This window comes from Astyanax mexicanus, chromosome 23 (genome assembly GCF_023375975.1).
Source record: "Astyanax mexicanus isolate ESR-SI-001 chromosome 23, AstMex3_surface, whole genome shotgun sequence".
Lineage (NCBI taxonomy): Eukaryota > Metazoa > Chordata > Actinopteri > Characiformes > Acestrorhamphidae > Astyanax > Astyanax mexicanus.
The window spans coordinates 31,019,345-31,041,426 of NC_064430.1; the positions used below are offsets into that span (position 1 = coordinate 31,019,345).

The 22,082-nt window shown below is 37.6% G+C and overlaps 1 protein-coding gene across 5 annotated transcripts in view; it reads left to right on the plus strand.

The window, feature by feature from the left end:
- The window catches only part of rnf111 (ring finger protein 111), a 73,399-nt gene that overhangs the window by 30,335 nt on the left and 20,982 nt on the right, over positions 1-22,082 (plus strand). For all 5 annotated transcript variants that reach the window (XM_049471129.1, XM_049471130.1, XM_049471128.1 and 2 more), the window contains exons 4-5: positions 15,794-15,945; positions 21,625-21,846. In XM_049471129.1, coding sequence (XP_049327086.1) covers positions 15,794-15,945; positions 21,625-21,846 — 374 coding nt within the window. The remainder of the gene's footprint in view (positions 1-15,793; positions 15,946-21,624; positions 21,847-22,082) is intronic.

Sequence of the window (22,082 nt, forward strand, 5' to 3'; positions counted from 1 at the left end):
CATCATGACCTCAAGAGAGCGATTCACACCAGATATCCCAAGAATATTATAGCTGAACTGAAACAGTTTTGTGAAAAAGGAGTGGTCCAAGCTTCCTTCTGACTGGTCTGATCTGCAACTAAAATAAATATTTGATTGAGGTTTTTGCTGCCAAAGGAAAATCAACTAGTTATTAAATCCAAAGGTTCACATACTTTTCTCCCCTCACTGTGAATGTTAACATATTGTGTTCAGTAAACCCAAACATATTTTTTTTGTGTGGTATTAGTTTAAGCAGACTGTGTTTGTCCAGTGTTATAATGCAGATCAGAACACATTTAATAATTATTTTATGCAGAAATCCAAGTAATCCCAAAGGGTTCACATATATTCAAAGTTACACTCAACAGAAGAAAAGAAGAATAGAAAAGAAATACAGAAGCACTTAATGACTAGTGGCTTTAAAATAAACCCAAATAAACAAACACATTGGTTTACCTGTAATTTACTATATAACCTTTGAATAATCCCAATCAATCCTGATTTGCCTTAATGATGGCCTGATAGGATAAACCACATGCTGGATGGGTACTGGAAACACTTTTTTTTCTCCAGATTGGGTTAATGCACTCATTTTAAAATATTTATTTATTTTTATACATTTTTATACTAATTTAATTTAGTAGAGTATTATTAGTATGTGCATATATGTGCTAACATTGAATTAAGAGTGTGCGCATGTGTATGTGTGTGTATGTGTGTTCTTCCTGGCAGAGGCTGGGAGCAGTGGGGTCAGGTATTGGGTTTGAATGCTGATAGGCTGGGTCTGGTCTGTATTCTCTGAGGGTGAAGAATGTAGAGGAGTGATGGGAGGCGGAGGGTGGAGGGTTAATGGCTGCGAGTCTCTGCAGCTCAGGAAAACGGATGACCTGTGACCAAGGTCAGATGAAAAATGGGTCTTATGTGTGTGCGAGCACCCCTGCATGAATGTGTGCATGTGTGTGCGAACAGCGAATAGCAGCAGCTAGGTGGGTCGTCTTTTCAGTGTGCTGTGTGTGTGTGTGTCACTGTCTGATAGATTAACTGCTGTGCTTGTGCACTATACTCTAAGCAAACTGGTTTCTATGTAGCCCTGACTCGTACCTATACTGGAACCCTTTTACGAGATAAAAGACGTTTTAAGGCTTTATATAGAGTGGTTTAAATTAGGGGTGGGAGTCAAAAGTTGTCTAAAGATTTACATTAGGGTTGGGCGATGTCTCCTTAATTGGCAGATGACTATGTTTACAGTAAAACATTGCAATAGACGATGATATCGTTTATAATTAACATAAAATAAAAACTCATTTAAAACACAGTCAAAGGTTTTCGAATAGTGCGCAGAATAAAATCAGTTTCAGATTTAAAAAATTGAAACAGCTCCTCAAAACCTCAACCTATCTTTTATATTTGACAATATTTGATTAAATGTACAGGTCCTTACTCATCTTAATTTATTTAACTAAACTGAGTTGTTATATTATTTCTAGCCTCGCTCTGAATTCAGCTCCACGCTGCGAGTGGGAGGGAGGGGGAGAGAGAGAGAGAGAGCGTGCAGCGCGGCGCATTTTGCCTGATTTCTCTTGATTAAAATATCAATAAATATGTGAATTTAATACCATTTAATACCATACATTTTACTACACTTAATAGTGTTTTTTGGTTTTGTTTTGTTGTATCGCAATGCCGCGAGTGCTTTCCTTATGACTGACACTAAATCCTTATAACTGTTTGATCCAGCTGTTATGTTATATTATGTTATATTAATACCATTTTAACGTTTTTCGTTTCTATGTTTTGAAATTTATTAGATTATATTTTTGTCAACATTTTGGGTTTATTTTCGTTTGTTATTTTTGTAATAATAATAGAAATTACATAATTTATTTTCTTTTGTAAATTTTTTAAGGGGTGAGTAAAAAAGTAAGTCAATAGTTACTTTTACTGGTAACTAGTTACTTTTATAGTGGAGTAACTCCGTTAGTAACTCAGTTACTTTTTTGGAGAAGTAACTAGTAAATATAACTAATTACTTTTTCAAAGTAACGTGCCCAACACTGGCTGACAATGAGCAAGTTTCCGGACGCACAAGGAGCAGGCTTATTCTATTTGCGTGAATAACATGAAATGTTTAAAATTAATACAGACATGTAGAAAAAAAATGAAGACAAGCTGTAATCTAGATATAAATAATAATTTCTTAATAATAATATAATAAGTCAATTAGGCACATTTGTAGCAGTAGGCTATTTTAATTTTCATCCCTGACTCTAATTGATATAAGTTATATACCTGATTTGATTATTTTCCGTACAATCCCTGCTCAAGTTTTAGGTGAAGGAGACCTAAAGAAGGTCAGTGCATGTTTCTGTAAAAACAAAAAAGTGGGCGTGGCATCGCGATGGTTACCATCCATCACGATGTTGGGTCATAAATGATCATAAATGTTACAACCCTAATATACATTATTATGATATGTTGCCCATGATAATGGTGAGAGCACGATACTGAAATTCTGCAATACTCAACATATTGCAAGACAATTCTCTGATTTTTTTGCTGTAAATTTAGTAGGATAAATTGGAGGGGCGAGCTTAGAGATTGTAGAGTGTCTATGTATCAGTAAACATATCCATATTTGACACCACGTATTGATATGATACAAAACAAAACAATCAAAATAATATAATACATTGCAATACTGATGCATTGTCCCACTCATAGTTAAGCTAGAACTGTGTATTGCCAAGACCATGCAATACTATACATATGATACAGGGGTTAAGATGCAGTGCATCTTGATATGTTGCGATTTAAAATGTATTTTATGCACTATTCACTGTAGTTAATGTAAAATGTAAAATAAAAGGGGACCGCTTTAAAATAAGGCTACCTTTATAAAGGATTTAGAAATGGTTTACAATTAGTTTATTAATAGTTACTAATTAGGTTGTTAATGCCTCAAAAATCATTAATAATCAGTTAAAGCACATACGTAGAAAGGGCAACAGTATAGATGGCTGTGGGTTCACTATTTGGCAAACAACAGATCATTGTTGCCTTTTCTACGTATGTGTTATAACTGATTAATAATGATTAATTAATAAACTAATTGTAGACCATTAATAAACCCTTTATAAAGGTAGTCTTATTTTAAAGCGGTTCCAAGAAAAGTTAAATTTGCAGTCATAAAAGCAGGATCTAATCACACAATACAACAGAGTATAACACTGCTATCTCTGTGGATGTAATAAATCGTAATATTGAGATTGATTACTAGAGTTTGTATCATTGCTGTGAGCATTTGCTCACATACAGCTAATGGAGCATTAGTGAGGATGTTTGATTATCACCACCTCTCCACCACTCCCCAACTCATCCCAGATGTATTGGATATAGCTCCATTATTTCAGGGAACACAGTTCCACTGCTCCAGAGCTCAGTGTTGCGGGGATTAAAACCCTTCTAACCAACGCCTGGCGTTAGGCATAGAGCCAATAGTTTGGCAGTCGTGTTCTATTAGTTACATTGTCTGTAGAGAATAGAATAAGACTCTATGGAGCAGATAAACAGGTTAGCAGTCTGTTTTTCTTATATTACTTTGTTACATAATTTTTTTTTGTTTCTTTTGTAGTGTTAGGAGTCATACCCTAAGAAATCTTTATTTGTGTAGAATGGTGTGGTTGCTTGTTCAGGGATTTGACCCCTAGTTCAACACAAGGAAGCTGTGATGTTACCCTCTACAGCACACCATCCACTACAGCAGTGCCAGTATCTGGATTGAACTGGAGTGGTGGATTTGATCAAGAGCATCAGCACCTGATATCAGACACTGATGCTTTTGTGCATTTGATGCTTTTTTGAGCATTTCTCACAGCAATTTTCCTCATCTTCTGTGTTCCCAGAGAGTTTAGTGAAGTGAAGCAAGACAAACTTAGTCTTGAAACTCTCTGTTTCAGACAAAACGGCGAGTCAGTGACCAGCTATGGTGGGTCAATAATGGATCTATTAATATTATCGGGACCTATCAGAGCTAAGGGATTCGTCTTGGATGAGCTCATGTGCCGTCCAGCAGGCAGAATCCCAGTCAGCTCATCCACCCAGGCTGGATCCAAGGCCTCTCTGTGGGGGTTCAGATGCCAAGCTGTTTTTAGAAATGCCAAGCCGATGGTTCCCCAATAGTTCGGCTCATCTTCTTGCCCCCCACTACGCGAATCCCTACAGTAAATCCCTGCAGCCACCCATAAGGGCCCACTACATTGACCAATCTGACCAACTCACAATATTCACACACACTGAAATTTCATGGGATAGCAGTAGATAAATGAATCTTAAATCATTACCTTAGGTTATAACTTTGAAACACCCACACCTGTATAAGTTGTGAGGTGCTATCTTTTAGAGTAAGGTGTACAGGCCAACATGCTCATGGCAAGGCGACGTGAATTAAAGGAGTTTGAGTAAGGTCTGATAGTGGGTGCAGATGCATTACCGTTCCTCGATCCACCGAGTCTGGAAAAAATCTGTACCAGGAATACATCATATGAGGCATTACCACCCGCAGTGAACAGTGCATACTATCATTGTCTGGTTAGAATTGTACTTTCAAACAGACAGGGACTCTGGCAGATGTCACATCCACTTTCACTGCAGAGGAATGATGCATCATATTCTATGATCTTATTATTATTTTTAAAAAACAATAGCTCTGAAATATTAGGGATTTATTAGAGACCTCTCTGGTGAGAGTGTGCAATTGCACAGAATGTTTTTAATTAGGGGTGTGACGAGACACTAATATCACGAGACGAGACACGATATTGGGTTCACGAGAACAAGACGAGATTTAAAACATTTTAAAGAAAATGTCAAAAATGAAAAATGGCTTGAAAACTAGAGTTTTATTTGACAAAATCATATAATAAACTTAACAGACTGGATTCTCTCACACATTGATTCTATAAGAAACAGAAATAAGAAAAAAATATATATAGTGCAAACAATAAGTGCAAACCACAACCAGTCATATTAAGACTATGGTTTGTGTTTTTTTTTCTCCTAAATCTCTTATAATTTAACTATTCATAACCATAACCAGTCATATTAAGACTATGCTTGAAGTGAAACAGAGACAGAACATGTTTTTAAATACAGTACAGAGCTAAGAGATTAGTACAGCTGCCTATGAAACAGTCACGTGTAGGATTTACTTACAGTATTTATATATGGTTTGTGTCTTGTTGGTCACTCTGTTACCGTTTATTGTTTCCACTGGAGCCAAAATGCAGCCAGACATACAACTTAAAAGTAGCAGAAGCATCTTCTATACAAATACCTGAATTTTCCTCTTCTGCTGAGAGCTGCTCTCACTGCTCAGCCATCATACTATATCGCTATTGCTACTGGGTTGCCAGATCCCTCTAAAAAAGTCCACACTCAACTGTTTTTTTGCCCCGCGAGACAGGTTTAAGCCTGACGAGAAATATCGTCCGTTTTAAATTTTGCGAGATCTCGTACCACGAGATCTTGTCACACCCCTATTTTTAATGTATGTTAATGTAAATAAATTGCGTTCTGAAATTGTGTTATTTCGAGTACATAGTTTCAATCTTTTTGTTTATTAATGTTAGAATGTAGAGAGTAATTGCATCCAACGAGTTTACTAGGCACCTCTCCTTTTAGAATAAATATATTAGCTGATGCAGCTGTTTATTGAAGACAATAAAACATTTTATTGGATTTTCTTGTTGGAAAGACTGTCGATGGAACATTTAAGAATCTCAGCCCTGACAAACATATCACTACGTTTAAAAGAAGAGCCATAAAAATGCTTATTTTTGTGAACAGTTGGCGTTATTTTGTTATTTTGAATAAATGTGAGAAAATATTAGCAGTTGAGTATTGCAATACTGCAACGATTTTTGCAATACTGTATTAATTTCCAAAAAAACACGTGACACACACATTTTACCATTTTACTAACATGTAATGTGTGTGTTTTTATATATGTATGACAGTTTTCCTTATATTTGATTTCGATAATGTTTTTTCTTACTTGTCACAATATACTTTTTCTTGCTTGTCAACATATTCTGAAACATATCCCCCATATTAGGGCTGGAGATTGTTGATTCTCTCTGAGTCTCTTTATCTCAGCCTCTCCTGCGTGGCTTTGTGGTAAAAGTTGTACGTTGTGGTGTTTATGTACTCGGTCAGCTTGTTTAGGACTGTTTATTTCAGTGTGCCGGATTGTGGCTTCCCTAAACAGGCTGTGAAGGCCACCAGTGTGAGGCTTTCGCATATGCACTGTCTGTTGTTTCTGAGCGATGTTAACATTTAGAAAGTGAAACAGCTGGGTTCACTCCATTTTCCTTTACGCTCTTCTCTCTGTTTCTGAACTGGATTACTTCGCTGATGGTTGTTGACAGGTGGTTAGATAGAGGAAGTCTTGCTGTTTTCATTGACATGTTATTTCTGTGTTACAATGCAATGCCACAATGCTAAAAGCCAGGCTTAGCTAGGTTAAAGCTGTAATGCTAACAGACACCGGCAATACTGGAGGGGTTTATCTGCTGGGCTAACGTCTAAAAGGCCTCAGCAGGCTTGAACCTTGTTGACCAAAACAGTTTTTTCAAGCTGGATTACTTGCTGACAGTTGTTTACAGTGTTAATTAAACTGCCATTCATTTAGGCAGTATCCAAAGTAAACCTGAACTGCGGATTTTAGATTTATTTTTTTAGCGGACTGAAGGTAAAATCAATTACACTTCTTTGAGTTTTTCTTCTGTTTGTGGGATGTGCATGCTTGAGTAAGATTCTCTGCTTACTTTTTCCACAAATATAATGTTAATAGAATAAAATAAATATGGTATAGCCACAATGTATTTTAATATCATGTTATACCAATAAATCGTTTACTGCTGATACACTATGTGCAACACTTTGAGTTTCTAGATTATAAACAGGAGAAGGGCCTTTGGGTAACACTCGCGCGCATCCCAAGATCCTAAGAAACTGTAAATTTGACCTGAGTTTAGAAGCAGCTGTGCAGATAAGGGATGCTGAAACCTGATAACATACGTTTTAGCTTATTAAAGGCTATTTAAGGACATATAGACAAAAGTATTGGGGCACTTACTCATGCATTGTTTCTTCTGAACTCAAAGATAAGAGTTAATTCTGCTTTTATTGGGACAACAGATTCTACTGTCTTTAAAAGGAGTTCTACAGAGACAAGAGCATTACTGTTTTCAGGATGTTGAATGATCACCTCCATGCATTAACCCCAACCCCAAACCTCTTCCTATCCAGTATAGGATGGACCAGAAAACAGTTCTTTTGTGACGACCTGGATGAGCTGTCCATGCCCTTTTAAAATAATTTCAGTTAGCTGGTCACTCCTGGGGCATAATGTGTTGCTTTTTTAGATCTTTTAGCTGCTTCATGTTGTCAGACAGGTGATTTCTTGATCCTGCAGGTCTGGCAGTATTCAGGTCTGGTTGTGGTTAGTGAAATTGAACTCAGTTTTCCAGAAACTGTAATTTATTAATCACAGTTAATTTTTTTGGGGGGGGTGGGGGGCAAACACTTTTATACACGTTTAAACACTTAATACATGAAATGATCTTTTTAAAATGTCTTTTTATATGTACTCAATCTTCTGTCTGATATTAAAGTCTGTTTGATAATCTGAAAAATGTAAAAATAAAACAAATCTGTAAGGAGGCAAATACTTTTTCACACACACACACACACACACACACACAATATGTAATCCTTTATATTCAGTGTGTGTTCACCACTACTAATAATTCATATTTCTGCTGCTTGTATCTCCAGCTGTCTCTCTCTTTTATCTTCTTTTCTCTCTCTCTTTTCTTCTGTTTACACTCTCTCTCGCTCTCTCTCTCTCTCTCTCTCTGTCTCTATCACCCTCTCACCCCCTCCCTCTCTGTTGTACCGTATTCTCAGAAGAACCGTTTCTGGGAAGGACTGTGTGATGTGGGGAGAAGGAGGCAGAGTGAGAGAGAGAGAGAGGGTGAGAGATAGAAAGAGCGTAAAAGAGAGAGGCAGCGTGAGAGAACGTGTAAAAGCGAGAGAGAGAGAGAGAGAGTGAGTGCAAGAGAAAGCCGGAGCCCCGGCTTGCTGCTTGCTGTAGCCTGCTGAGAGGTGGCCATTTTGATAGTTGCCCATGTGGGGGAGGGGCGGTGGGCCGAGGGGGTGGGAGTTAAGGGTCAGCAGGATGAGCGATGTTGGCCTTCCGCTCCAAGCTCTTTTGTTTACAGTGAAAAGCAGGCCGCTGAGAGAGAGGCCTGATATCAGGGTGTGTGCTGAAAGAGTGAATCAGACGTCCCTGACGGAAGTGAATTTCATGCTCTTCTCTTTCTGTAGCTCTGTTTATAATCTTCACTCTTATACGCTGTACTCATGTACCCTGTGCCTTTTATACCCTGTACTCATTCTATGCTCTTATACTCTATTCTTTTATACTCTGTGATCTTGCACACTGTACTCTTATACTCTATACTCTCTTATATTCTTTATTCTATAATCTTATTTGCAGTACTCATGTACCCTGTGCCTATTATACGCTGTCATGTACCCTGTAACCATTATACCCTGTTCTCTTATAAGCTGTACTCTTAAATTCTTTACTCTTGTACTCTGTGCTCTTTTACACTGAACTCTTGTACTCTATACACTGTGCCCTTATACTATCTACTCTATCTACTATCTATTTTACACTGTGCTGTTATACTCTAGTTTTTTTACCCAGTACTTTTATACTCTGTACGTTTATATTCTCCCCTCTTATTTACTGTACAGAGTGTAAGAGTATATGAAGTATATCTGAGTATATGAAGTAGCATGCATTTGTGCAGGGAAAAAGGGTGGTGTCATTAACGCTGTTCACACCTGGCATTAACATCTGTCTTAGTAATCAGTAGGAGTGTGCCATATCATATCGTACACAATAATATCGGCAAACATTTTTAATATCGTGAATCATATTAAACCCTAAAATATCGCGCCATATCAACCACCCCTAACTATCACATCAGGGTACTACTTTTTTTTTTTTTTTTTTTACTGTTTTTAGCAAAAGCAAAACTTCACACTGTTCTCATTTCCCATTATATATCTACTAGAGACAGATTATGTCTGTACAGTATCATTCATTTTACTGCAGTACTGGATATATGGAGATATGTGGAGTGCATTATTAGTATTGTGCAGTAGTATATTCAGTGTTTTGTCATATCGCCAAGAGTATCGTTATCGCAAAAATACCATGAAATATCGTGATTTTTTTTTAGGGCCATATCGCCCACCCCTAGTAATCAGATCACTTTTGGATTTTATTTTTACATGATGGGCAATGTGTAAACACACTTAATCAGATAATGGATCCACATTTGAAATAATATGCTCTGTTAATTATTGTTCGAAGAAACTTAAACAAATTTATAATAGTGTCCCTTTTGTGTGTTTAAACTAATCTTATTTGGTCTTCCATGGGATGCATTTTTGTAAACATAATCTGGAGTTTGTAGGCAATAATTTATAAAAGAAATAAGAATTTCTAATGGGTTAAACCCTTTTCTTCCTGTGTATTTGTATAGTCATGTGTTTATACATATACATAATATTCTTATTCATTATCTTCATTATCTCTTAACTGTTAATTTGTCCTTGCATCCATATATATGGTGTATATTTTATTGTGTGTAATAAGGTTTTTGTGTAGTCTATGCATATTTGTATGCCTGAACAGTATGAATTTTAACAGTTTTTTGCTTCTGTCTACTCAAGATAGTTTGAGTCTTTTGAGTTTACCACAACTTTTTTGACCATAGTTAACTTGTTTTTTGGCAAATCCAACAAAATAGGTCAGACTCTTTATGTCCCAGGTTATTATTGTTAGCATTGCCCATTGCTAATATTGTACTGTTTGGTGTATTAGAAACATGGCCACCTTGGATTCTGCACTTTAGGAGTAGGAAATCCAGTTTAAATCATCTTTATGCCTGATTTAAGATTTCTTGCTTGTGGGCTCCTTCTTCAGCATTTTGATCCACCCCCAGATTTACACACCTTTCTGGACAAGTTGACTGATACAGAACTGTTAGTGAAAGGGAAATTGTACTGACGTTTTTATGCTAATATGTATCTACTTAAACATACTGCAGTTTTTGGTGGGCCGAGCTGTAGCAATGATAAATTCTCTTGTTAATACGTTCCATATAAAGCCACCTTTGTTTGTTTCAACAACAAAAGTGACCCAACACTGTCCAAACACAGTATATCATGTATATCATGATCCTGATGTGCTGTAGTTTCACCCAAAGTTGACGTTTGTACCCTCTCTCTACCACCCTGGATGCTCCCCCAGTGCCTGTGTTTACAGTTTTCCACACTCACCGAGGCCTCAAAAGGCCATAGTGGTAAACAGGTATTTACAAAATAATCCCAGGCCTACTTGTGGGTAATTAGAAGCTCCTCCCAGGAGGTGGTGTCCTCTCCCTGGGATCTTAGCAACGCTGCTGGGGGAAACAATGACACGAGCCAATTAGAGAGCAGCTTTGCTGTCTGAGGTGTTTGGTTTTCCTATCAGGTCACAGTGATATTGGAGCAGGGAGGTAGCGGGAAATGTGCGCGCATGCGTGTGTGTGTGTGTGTGTGTCCATATTCTCTCTTAAATTGCTGTGGCATTTAACCCTGATTACACATTTTAATTGCAAATATTGTCCAAAACAAACAGCACATTTTAAAACGTGTAAGTGGCTATTATTCTGATTATGTCTAATGTTTTATGCTCCATTTAAGCAAAACTAAATGAATACGAAATGCAAATGACTTGTGCTCCCATTAACCTTGCATTTAGTAGCCTTATAAACCCATCTTGTATTTTCACTTTCATTTCAGTCCTTTTATATCTTAGCTCAAGTTGCAGTTTTAGCTTTGGAAAAGTGATCTCAAAGACCTTGTATTTTGTTTATACTAAATTATAGTACAATATTTGCTATAAAAACATAATATACTTTTTTCTCAATGTGTAGAGAAATAAGAGTCCCCCTCATCATTTGATGCTCTTCATTTAGCAATAGCATTAGTTCTAGTGTAGCTTTAGCTTTTAAAAAGGTGTTAAATTTCATTAGTAGCTTTTGCATTACTTAAGGTATAGTAGCTCCAGCATTAGCTTTAGTGTTAGTAGTACTAGTTTTAGTATTTGTGTGTTAGTACTTGTCTAGCTCTGTTTCCAGCATTAGCCCCAGCATTAGCTGTAGTGTTAGTACTTGTGTGTAGCTCTAGCTTTATTTCTAGCGTTAGCTCCAGTCTTATTACTTGTCTAGCTCTAACAATATCTTTAGCATTATAACCAGCATTAGTGCTTGTCTAGCTTTAGCTTTATTAGAATTATCAGAATTATCTCCAGCATTAGTTCCAGCATTAGTTCCAGCATTAGCTCCAGCATTGGCTGTAGCATTGGCTGTAGCATTGGCTGTAGCATTGGCTGTAGCATTGGCTGTAGCATTGGCTGTAGCATTACCTTTAGTGTTAGTATTTGTGTCTAGCTCTGACTTTATTTCCAGTGTTAGCTCCAGCATTAGTTGTGGTGTTAGATGTAGTGTTTGTATTTGTGTATAGCTCCAGTGTTAGTACTTGTCTAGCTCTAGCTTTATTTCCAAATTTAGCTGTAGAATTTAGCTGTAGCATTACTATTTGTGTCTAGCTCTGGCTTTATTTTTAGTGTAGACTCTTGTCTTAGCTTAAAGGAAGCATCTGTTATTTCTGTTTTGCTATAGCATTAGTGTTAGAGCTTGACTTTAGTGCTAATTAAAAATCATTTTGAACGACCAGCCTGCTGATACTGATGATCCAGTAATATTACTCTTTATTTATGTTTAAGTTTGTTATGTTGTACCCTCTGTCTGTTTAGCTATGTTTTAATGAGAATATTTTTTTTATTAGTTTTTTAACTGCTAGTCAGTCTTTTAATTATACTGTACACTGTACATTCTTATTTAGAAAGTAAATTCTAAATTAGTACTTATGATTTATAAAGAAATGTTTTTCTGTTCTTGAATGATTTGAGAGTGAGTTTTAGCAGCCGTGTTGTTTTTGCTACAGACTGTTTGCTGGTTAGTGAATCGTGTGCACACCTCTGCTCTCAGGAGAGTTCTCCCAGGCCCTGCGCACTTGTTGGTAATCATTTTGTTTTGATGTATTAATGATGCAATCTGTGGCTACAGGGCTAGGCAGGAGAGTTGGGAGGCAGGGGGCTTCCTGGGTCTCCAGACGGGGAACCTTCAGCCCCTAAAGCCCTTCCTGAGTTACACTTTACATGCTCTCTTCATCACCACCCTCTGCTTTGCGGCAGCCTGAGCCGCTGGGCCATTCCTATGGATTTATTCCCACAGCAGACCTACAGAATTCCCAGATCATCCACAGAAATCTTTGGAATTAAGTGGGAAATTTGGACTTTTGCCATGAAGCTTGTTGCGTGATGTTGGTTAGCATGATGTTATTATAGTATATACAGGTGCTGGTCAACGAATTAGAATAATTTGAAATAGTGCAATCATGAAATTCTTTGAATGCATTTTTTGTGCAGAAAGCAAATCAGGTGTTCACCGCACCTGTCCTACTCGTTAGACTAATCACAGAACTCGTTACCTGGAAAAAAATTTGCTCAGCTGAGCTTTCCAAAAGGCCCATTTAGGCCATTTAACTGTGACACTGTTGTTTTATTGAATTAGAATAATGGAGAAACCGTTTCATTGAATTAGAATAAATGCTCAAATTTTTGTTTTCTGTGAAGAGTGTTCACTGTGCAGTATAAAGTCAGGGTTGAGTAGAATTTCTAAGTTGTAAAATCAATCATGGGTAAGCAGCGCGACCTCTCAACCGGAATAGTGGCTCAAATTCAAGCCCTTCGCCAACAAGGCTTGACCCAAGCTAAAATTGCTGAGCAGCTCGGCATCAGCCAGTCTTCCGTCTGCAAAGCTCTCAAGAAAAACTGCAGCAAGCGCACCAACTGTGCCGGCGTCCGAAAAACTTCTGCTCGCGACAACAAGCAGCTGAGAAAGATCGCAGTCAGCAACCGGTTCAAGTCCACTTCCGAGCTCACCGACTTGTGGAACAAGCAGACCGGCGCTGACGTCTCCAGATCAACCACTTACCGTCGTCTGCACGAACTCGGCTTCAAATCTCGCGTTCCAGCAGTAAAACCGATGCTGAACAAGAAACAAATGGAGAAACGGCTGAAGTGGGCCAAAGAACACGGCGAGTGGACTGCTGAAGACTGGCAGAAAGTGGTCTTCAGTGACGAATCACGCTTCTGCATCTCCTTCGGTGACCAAGGTCCTCGTGTCTGGCGTCGTGGTGGCGAAACCTACAACCACGAGTGCGTGAAAAGATCCGTCAAGTTTCCCCAGAGCGTTATGGTCTGGGGATGCATGTCCGCTCGAGGTGTAGGGAAACTCTGCTTCCTCAAGAAGACTGTCAATGCTGCCGTATATCAAGATGTTCTGGAAACGTTCCTGATTCCGACTGTTGAGGAACAGTTCGGCGAAGAAGACTTCATATTTCAACAGGATCTTGCACCGGCTCATGCTCAAGTCGACCAAAGATTGGTTCACTGAAAAACAGCTTGAAGTTTTGGCATGGCCGGCCAACTCGCCTGACCTCAATGTCATTGAAAACCTTTGGGCCATCGTCAAGCGGAAAATTCGCAACAGAAAGCCTACTACGCTGGACCAACTGAAGCAGAACATCGCCACTGCCTGGGAAGCTGTGAGTGCGGAAACTTGCGACAAGCTGGTCAAATCGATGCCGCGGAGACTTCAGGCAGTCATACAAGCCAAGGGGGCAGCCACAAAATACTGAGAAAGTGATGATTGTAATTATAATAAAATTTATTCTAATTCAATGAAACAGTTTCTCCATTATTCTAATTCAATAAAACAACAGTGTCACAGTTAAATGGCCTAAATGGGCCTTTTGGAAAGCTCAGCTGAGCAAATTTTTTCCAGGTAACGAGTTCTGTGATTAGTCTAACGAGTAGGACAGGTGCGGTGAACACCTGATTTGCTTTCTGCACAAAAAATGCATTCAAAGAATTTCATGATTGCACTATGTCAAATTATTCTAATTCGTTGACCAGCACCTGTAGATATATAAGACAAAGTTAATTTACACATTAATAATAATTAATGGTTCTTAATGCTGGACAGATATAATTATTGTGTTTTTAATAAGTAGACTTTTGTTTATAATATAGACTGTTTAAATTATTATGTAATTATGTGCTATTTTACTTTGTTTTATGTTATTTGTTTAAAATATACATGGTTTAACTTATGTTATATACTACAATTTACTGACTACTGCTTCTCCACGTTTTTATAGATTTATTGGATTAGGCTGTAATACATTTTTCTGTAACACACGTTAGCCTGCTGTTTTCTTAGTGGACCATTCTTCCTCCACACCTAGTGGGAGTGTACTTCACCCTTTTTAATAAATGGATGAAAGGATGGATGCATGGATGTAGATAGATAGACAGACAGACTGACAGCTACATAAACATACACACATTTATGAATGTTGGGACACTTGCTTTCTACATTTCTTATAAAATCAGGTAGCTGTCTTTGCTTTCTACTAGATTTTGCAGCATTGCTGTGAGGAATTGATTCCATTCAGTGGAATCAACAAGGACAGGAAGTGTAAAGAAATATAAATACTGTATATCAATATTTGGTTTGGCGGTACAGTACAGTACTGTTTTTTTATTTTATTTTAGTTTGCATGTTATTATTGGTGTTAGACATTGATTCATTTAGTGTTGTGTTTAAAATGTAGCCACTAGATTGCAGTGTTGTACTCTGTTGTGTAGATCCCACTGTTTAGATTGCATAAAACGTAAACCATGTAGGATATGATGGCTTTCGGAAGACTTCATTTTAAACAATAGCAATATATCAATTTGTCAACAATGTCACAATACATCATTATATAATTAATAGTATTAAATCATAATCCCTGTGTTGTGATTTGTATCTTATTGCCATGTTCTTGCACAATCGCATTCAGGATGAATGAGTACCACCCCATCCATCCCAACTTCCCAGCACTTACCAAATATATTGAATTGGGGACTGGCATTAAACTTGATGCCAATAGGTGCATTGTTTACATCATGCATCCATTTGATAGCACTGAAAACACTGAATATCTCCACCTTACAGAGCATTTTCTAGAGCAAGTATAATAGAATCACATTAACATGTCGTGTGTGTCTGTGTGTGTGTCTCTGTGTGTCTGTGTGTCTGTCTGTCTGTCTGTGTGTGTGTGTGTGTGTGTGTTAGCAGCAGCTTCAGCTCCCGTGTCAGCTGGCTCTTATTTACATTCTGGCTGTGATCATTCTAGCAGCTGCTAAAGCGTAGCTGGTTTCAGTACTGTAGCTGAAAACGCTGTTCAGACTGGAATCATCTCCTGCATTAAGCGCATTCACGTCTAATGCTGACTCAGAGGAGCACTAATACATATCCCTAACTCCTTCTAAACTCTACAAATGAGTTTTGATTTCGTCTGTGCATTAGAGATTTTGCGTCTTCTCTCAAAGCTCGTTCTGCACTGTCTCTTTGGTAATTATGTTCAGATTGATCTCTGTATCTCAGACTGTGAAAACACAGCTTTGTAAAAATGTATCTTCACAGAAAAATGTGTTTATATCTGACCTGTGCTTTGATGTATGTGTTTCTGGCAGGCCGGTGGGGGGTCATGGCAGGATGCACTGGGGGCCGAGCTGCTCTCAGAGTCGGGTTCAGGAGGGCCGAGGGCGCCATCGTCTGTCCACAGTCATCCAGCCTCTCAGGCAGAACGCCGGGGAGGTGGTGGACCTCACCGTGGATGAGGACGGTAAGGACACAAGACCTTTAGTTTGCTGTGATGTTCAGAACTGTTGTTGTGCTAGGAATGCACTAAAATGAAAATTGAACCAAACGATTGAACGTTTGGCTGAAGGCCAAGTAACAAATACTAAACTTTTTTTTGTGTGTAAATTTACATTAATTCTGCTGCTATTTTAAAGAAAAGCTATTACATAATACAATTAAAATTAAAAACACTGAACATTTTAACATACCTGCAGAAATACAACTAAAGTATTTGACTTCACATTGTTCAGTTGCAGTAGTTTGGCCAAATTATTTTGTTTGCTAAATATTTGCTGTATCTCTATATTTTGCTAATCTTACTATCTTCAAAAGACAGCACTCCCATTACAAGCCTTAATAATCAGTAATGCAGTGTTTCATTGGTAATTTCTGATCTTTTACATCAATGTGGGTCAGTGACCCAAATTTGTAACATTCGTATTTTTAATCAATGTTGTCCACTATTAATTGTTCACAGTAGATGTTTAATTTGAATCTTTATTATTTATTTGCTGAATGCAATCAAATCCTTTGCGTCAGTGCTCCAAAAATGTCGTAGAAAGCCTTCTCTGGACAGCAGAAACAGTTACTCCAACAAAAGCACAATAAACTCTCAAATCAAACTTTAAAACAAATAGTCAATCAAATCTGATTTAATTAGGAATTGTTTAGAAAAATCGTTTTAATATATTTTGGAGCATTGCTGTGAGTGCATTCAGCAACAGGCACTAGTGAGGTCAGCATGTTGGATGATTACTACCCCCCAAACTCCTCAACTCTTTCACTTATCCCATCCAGCAATAGGTGCAAACAAACATATCTGAAAGCAGTGCATTCATTAGAAGGGATGACAACAAGCATCGGAAGTATAGTGAATGATCACATACACATTCTCTATTTCCACTGCCTTGTTTATCTTTCTCACTGGAAATTGCAGTTTCAGTAATCTGATTCTCAGTGTAAGATAAACTCTGAGCTGTGTATGATGGCACACTCTTTTTGTGCCTGCTCATGCTTTAAATAGAGATGCTGGCCAGCCAGTTTAGCATCTAACCAACCAAATCAAAAGACAACAAAGGAAAGAACAATTAAACTCAGTCACCCTGAACCATTTTTTCCATTGCTTAACATTTTTTCCACGGCGGGCCAGAAATATATAATATTTAGTATCTGGCTATGTTTATGAATAGTTGCTAGGCCACAGATTCTGACTCTAATAGACTTCCCACTCTGCAGAAAGACCGATCTTTAAAAGATTTCTGTTTGTATAGGAGTAGACCACACAAAACCAGCCTTACTAGTGCAAAATGAGTTATTAAAGTGGTAGTTTTTATTATTATAAAGTTTCCAGTCCTTTGGAGAAAGAAAAGACCATTACTGCTGCAGATCACAATAAAATCTAACCAGTAAAAGGGAGCAGTTTATAATTTTATATGATGATTGTAAACACATAGCAAAATGTAGAGCTGCCAAAACAATTCATCCATATAAATAGTTAATTTTATATGTCTGAAAATAAAAAAATAAAATAGAAAATCTGAAAAGCGCCTAAAAATGTTCCTGTTTTTACCATATTTTTGCCATTAAATGTTCAATTGAATAATTAAAGTGTCTTAAATTAATTGTGTAAAGGCTTCTAAGTAATATTAATTCATAGAATTAACTCTAGTGATAAGTCTTCAAATTTGAGTATGTAATTTCAGGCGGAAAATGGTAAAAATAGGCTTGGAGCTTAAGAGGTATTCAAACATTAATATTACTGTGTTTGTCCAAAAATACTGATTTTGGCCCCCAGTTTGCTGTAGCCTTTTACACTTCTGAAAAGGCTTTGCACTTGATATTGGAACATTTTTAGTTACAGTTTTGTTTAACTAGCTTAACTTTAATTAACTTAGTTAGCTTCCCCACCACCACCCAGCAGTGAAACCTGCTAATATAGAAGTCCCTTATAGTGTCTCTTAAAATGCACCTGATAATCCATTGCGCCTTATATATAAAAATAAACTAGATTGACTTGATAGTGCACCTTATACTGTGAAAAATACAGTGAAAATACATTATAATATATACAGAACAATTACTACTTGCGTAGCCTCAGCATGCCTATACACATGTTGACTAAATGTCTAAATTTGCACTGCTAAAGTACAAACATGATTAGAGTAGCATTAGTGAGGTAAATGTATTGTGCTTTATGGGTTTGTCTAATGGGACTGTCAGCCATATGGTTTCATTCTATTTAGTTTCAGCCAAAGTTGATCATTTTGGTGCATCACTATTTAGAGGATTTCATTGCATTTGAAGACATTGAAGAAACATTAATGAGGTCAGATACTGATGTTGTATGATCAGTTCTAGATCACAAATGCCATTACCCTATGGTAGAGAACACCACTCAGTACTGCAGGGTCTATAGAGTACTAGACAACCCATCAGAGCAGGCGTGGTCTGCCCATTTTCTTAGCTTTTATTTATTTTTATATTTTTTATGCCCCTCCTAAAGTAATTAATATGGGTAAAATTACCCTAGCTTAATGTTTATTTGCTCCACATCAGACAATATACAACTCCTAAAAAATTAAGAGACCACTTAAAATTGATTTTCTTTAATTTTACCAAATTGAAAACCTCTGGAATATAATCAAAATGAAGGTGGATGATTACAAGCCATCAAACCAAACTGAACTGCTTGAATTTTTGCACCAGGAGTAAAGGGATAAAGTTATCCAAAAGAAGTGTATAAGACTTGTGGAGGAGAACATGCTGCCAAGATGCATGAAAAAAACTGTGATTAAAAACCAGGGTTATTCCACCAAATATTGATTTCTGATCTAAAACTTTATGAATATAAACTTGTTTTCTTTACATTATTTGAGGTCTGAAAGCTCTGCATCTTTTTTTGTTATTTCAGCTATTTTCATTTTCTGCAAATAAATGCTCTAAATGAGAATATTTTTATTTGGAATTTGGCTCCTTAGTTAAAATAAAGCAACAATGTTTATTTTACTCAAACGTTTACCTATAAATAACAAAATCAGAGAAACTTCAGTGGTCTCTTCAGTTTTTCCATAGCTGTATATATATTGTATTATTTTATCATTTGTGATACATTATCGGTATCTGGTGTCAAATATGTATATCCTCATTAGGGCTGTCACGATTCTCTAAATCTTCGATTCGATTTTATTTCCGATTTTAGGGTCTCGGTTCGATTCGGCTACAGTGTGCACCATTTGCGTAGCACGCATTCTTGCCTAGCTTAGAGGGAGGGATCGTTGATCCTCTTTTTGACTTCGAGGCTCGAGACCATGACATAATTTCAATCGATTTATCGAAAACGTGACAGCCCCAATAATTCTCATTGAAACATATTTGCTCTAAACTCTTTAAGACTTACCTCCCAGTTAGACATAAAGTTACTGCTTTACTACTCCACATGGTTTCGCTAATCAAATGAATAGGGTAAACCTGGTAAAAAATATATATATATGTTGGTTGTCTATTTAAAATATTTTATCCTCTTCAGTAACACAGATGACATGAAGTACCGGAGCAAAATGTCTTGCAATATATAGAGTATCACAGTAGAATCACTCTTTTCAGAATCTCTACAGCAGTGGATGCATCTTAAAGTAGCTAAATACATTCATTAAAAGGGGCTTCCACAAAAATTTGGACATTAAGTGAATGATTTCAGTGAATATTCTCTATAATCCTTTGTGTAATTTTCTAAATTTACCACAGGGACAATTTAACTTTTTCTGTCAGCATTAGATCAGACGCTTCTTCATCGCACAGTCCCATAATGAGGCTCCCCGGGCGTACGCGATTTGACCGATTTCAGTAGACTGCTGTTGGATCATGCAGTTCAACACTGCGTGGGTTTGGGAAATATTAGACGTCACATCAGATCTTCTCAGTTTTGGCTGTGAGCACTCTGAACATCTCTTCCTGAGCTAAAGGCGGCACCTCAGAGTGTATGAGCGAGGGAGAGAGGGAGAAAACGAGGAGGAGGAGGAGGAACGAGTCTGGAAAATTCAATTAGTGTTGTTCAGTCATGACCATTCATACACTCCACACTGCTTGCTTGCGCACAGGCACCATTAATAATGATTAATCTATATCTTTTAATCAAGGGCTTGGGTATAAATAGCCTCTGCAGCTGCAGTGTCGGTCGCAGGCTGGCGGTGTGCACTGCATTCGGAGCCGCTCTTTGATGTGCCGGGTGTATAATTGTGTGTATTCCTAATTTCATTTGCAGGCTGCATAATGAAGTCTGTCTGTTATGCAAGCTTCCTCTGAGCTTACTGAGACACAATGAGCTCTGCTATTGAAACCAATTAAACTGCCACTCTGGATAAAGGTGGTTTTGTGTGTGTGTGTGTGTGATTGTGTGGGTATGTAGAGTGTGTGTGGGTATGTAGACTGCACGTGTGTGTGTGTTAGTTATCCCCAAAATCTACTCTATTTCTAAGGATTATAAAAGAAAACTCATTTTCATCACTTAGATTTGCTGTGTGTGTGTGTGTGTGTGTGTGTGTGTGTGTGTGGCTATGAGGGATGAAACAGAGAGAGCTCAGAGATATGCTTGAATTTGCATTTCTTTTGAGGGAGAGAGAAATTAATTTGTGAATATGAAAAGCAGATGGAATGCTCACTCTGGAATGTTAATGAGCAGCAATTCTCCCGGGACGCTCGGTCACTGAAGCAAGTCTCAAACACGCCCACTTGTTTTTGTTCAGTGTAAGGGACACTGGGCATGTCCTGTGCATCAAAAGTTTGGACACATTGCAGCATTAGCATTGTGTTTTTGGTTAATAATTTATTTTGAAGACACAAGTCTTTAGTCAGTTCCTTGTTAAATAAACCAGAATGTGTTTTATACTATTATGCTTTGATGGCATGTCATGATAGCTATTATTGGTTGATGTAATATTTGACAATCAAAATAATTCGAATGAACATAAAATTTAATATATTTTTTACAAACTGGTAAACTATTTGTAAAAGTCTAAGATAGTAGTAACCTTACAGTTTGTTAGACGCCTTAGCGTTTATTTGCTTACCAAAAGGTTTTCTGTGTTTCTCTTTGTAAATACATTTATATTTATTAATTTTATTAATTATTATTAATAGTCGAAAAAGTGGCAAACTGAAAAAAAATTATCTTTAAAATCTTAAATTCCGGTAATTGTCCTGTAAACATCTGCAGTCAAACCAGACCATGTTTTATTTAACCTGGACTGAGACCACCTCTTTTGGTCTAATTTATCCCACTGACATACAGATAATAGCCTAATTATGCAGTTGCACTCTTTAATAGAGCAGTAAACTTTTGATAATTAATGGAATTCAGACAGTGCAATTTGAATATTTTGGTACTTTTGCACACTGCCTTTTGGGTTCGGATCAAACTAAAAAGGCCAAAACTCCAGACCAAACACTTTAGGTGTGAAAGGAGTCTAAATGTATTAAGGCTAACTAGAAATAGTTTAGCTTTGTTTATCTTTGGTTTTCTCACAAATTTAGAACTTGTTTGTCCTGAGAATGTCCATAAACAAGCACACACACACACACACAAATTAGAGACATAATCGCAAACATCTGGCTCGAAACACACATCACTCATTCTTATCTTCTGTCTGTTTTGGTGTTTTCGCAGATCTCTCAGTCGTGCCAACCACTTCTGACAGCATCCACTCACAGCCTGCCAGCTCCTCCATCTCCTCCTCCTCCTCCCTCCACGCCTCTACCTCAGAGCCGCACCAGGAGGCCCCAGGACCCTCTGGAAGCTGTCCTGCTACGGCCCCTGACAGCACGCTGGAGGCCCAGGCCCACGGTGGGGCTCCAGGGCTCAGCACCACCTCTGCCACTGCCACCGAGGGTGAGAACAGTCTGCTGGAACTGGACACTCAGCTGTTTACAGCTGCCGGCTTCTTGGGCTTGATAGAAATGCACCAGAGCTCATTGCTCTTTCATTAAGTCAGACCTATTAACTTGATGATTTGGCCTAAAAACTAATGAACAGTTTTCCCCACACCAGTTTAACCCATTCATCACACACTTGCATTAAACTGAGTTAGAAAATAGGAGTAATGAATTTAATGCATGTTACAGAAA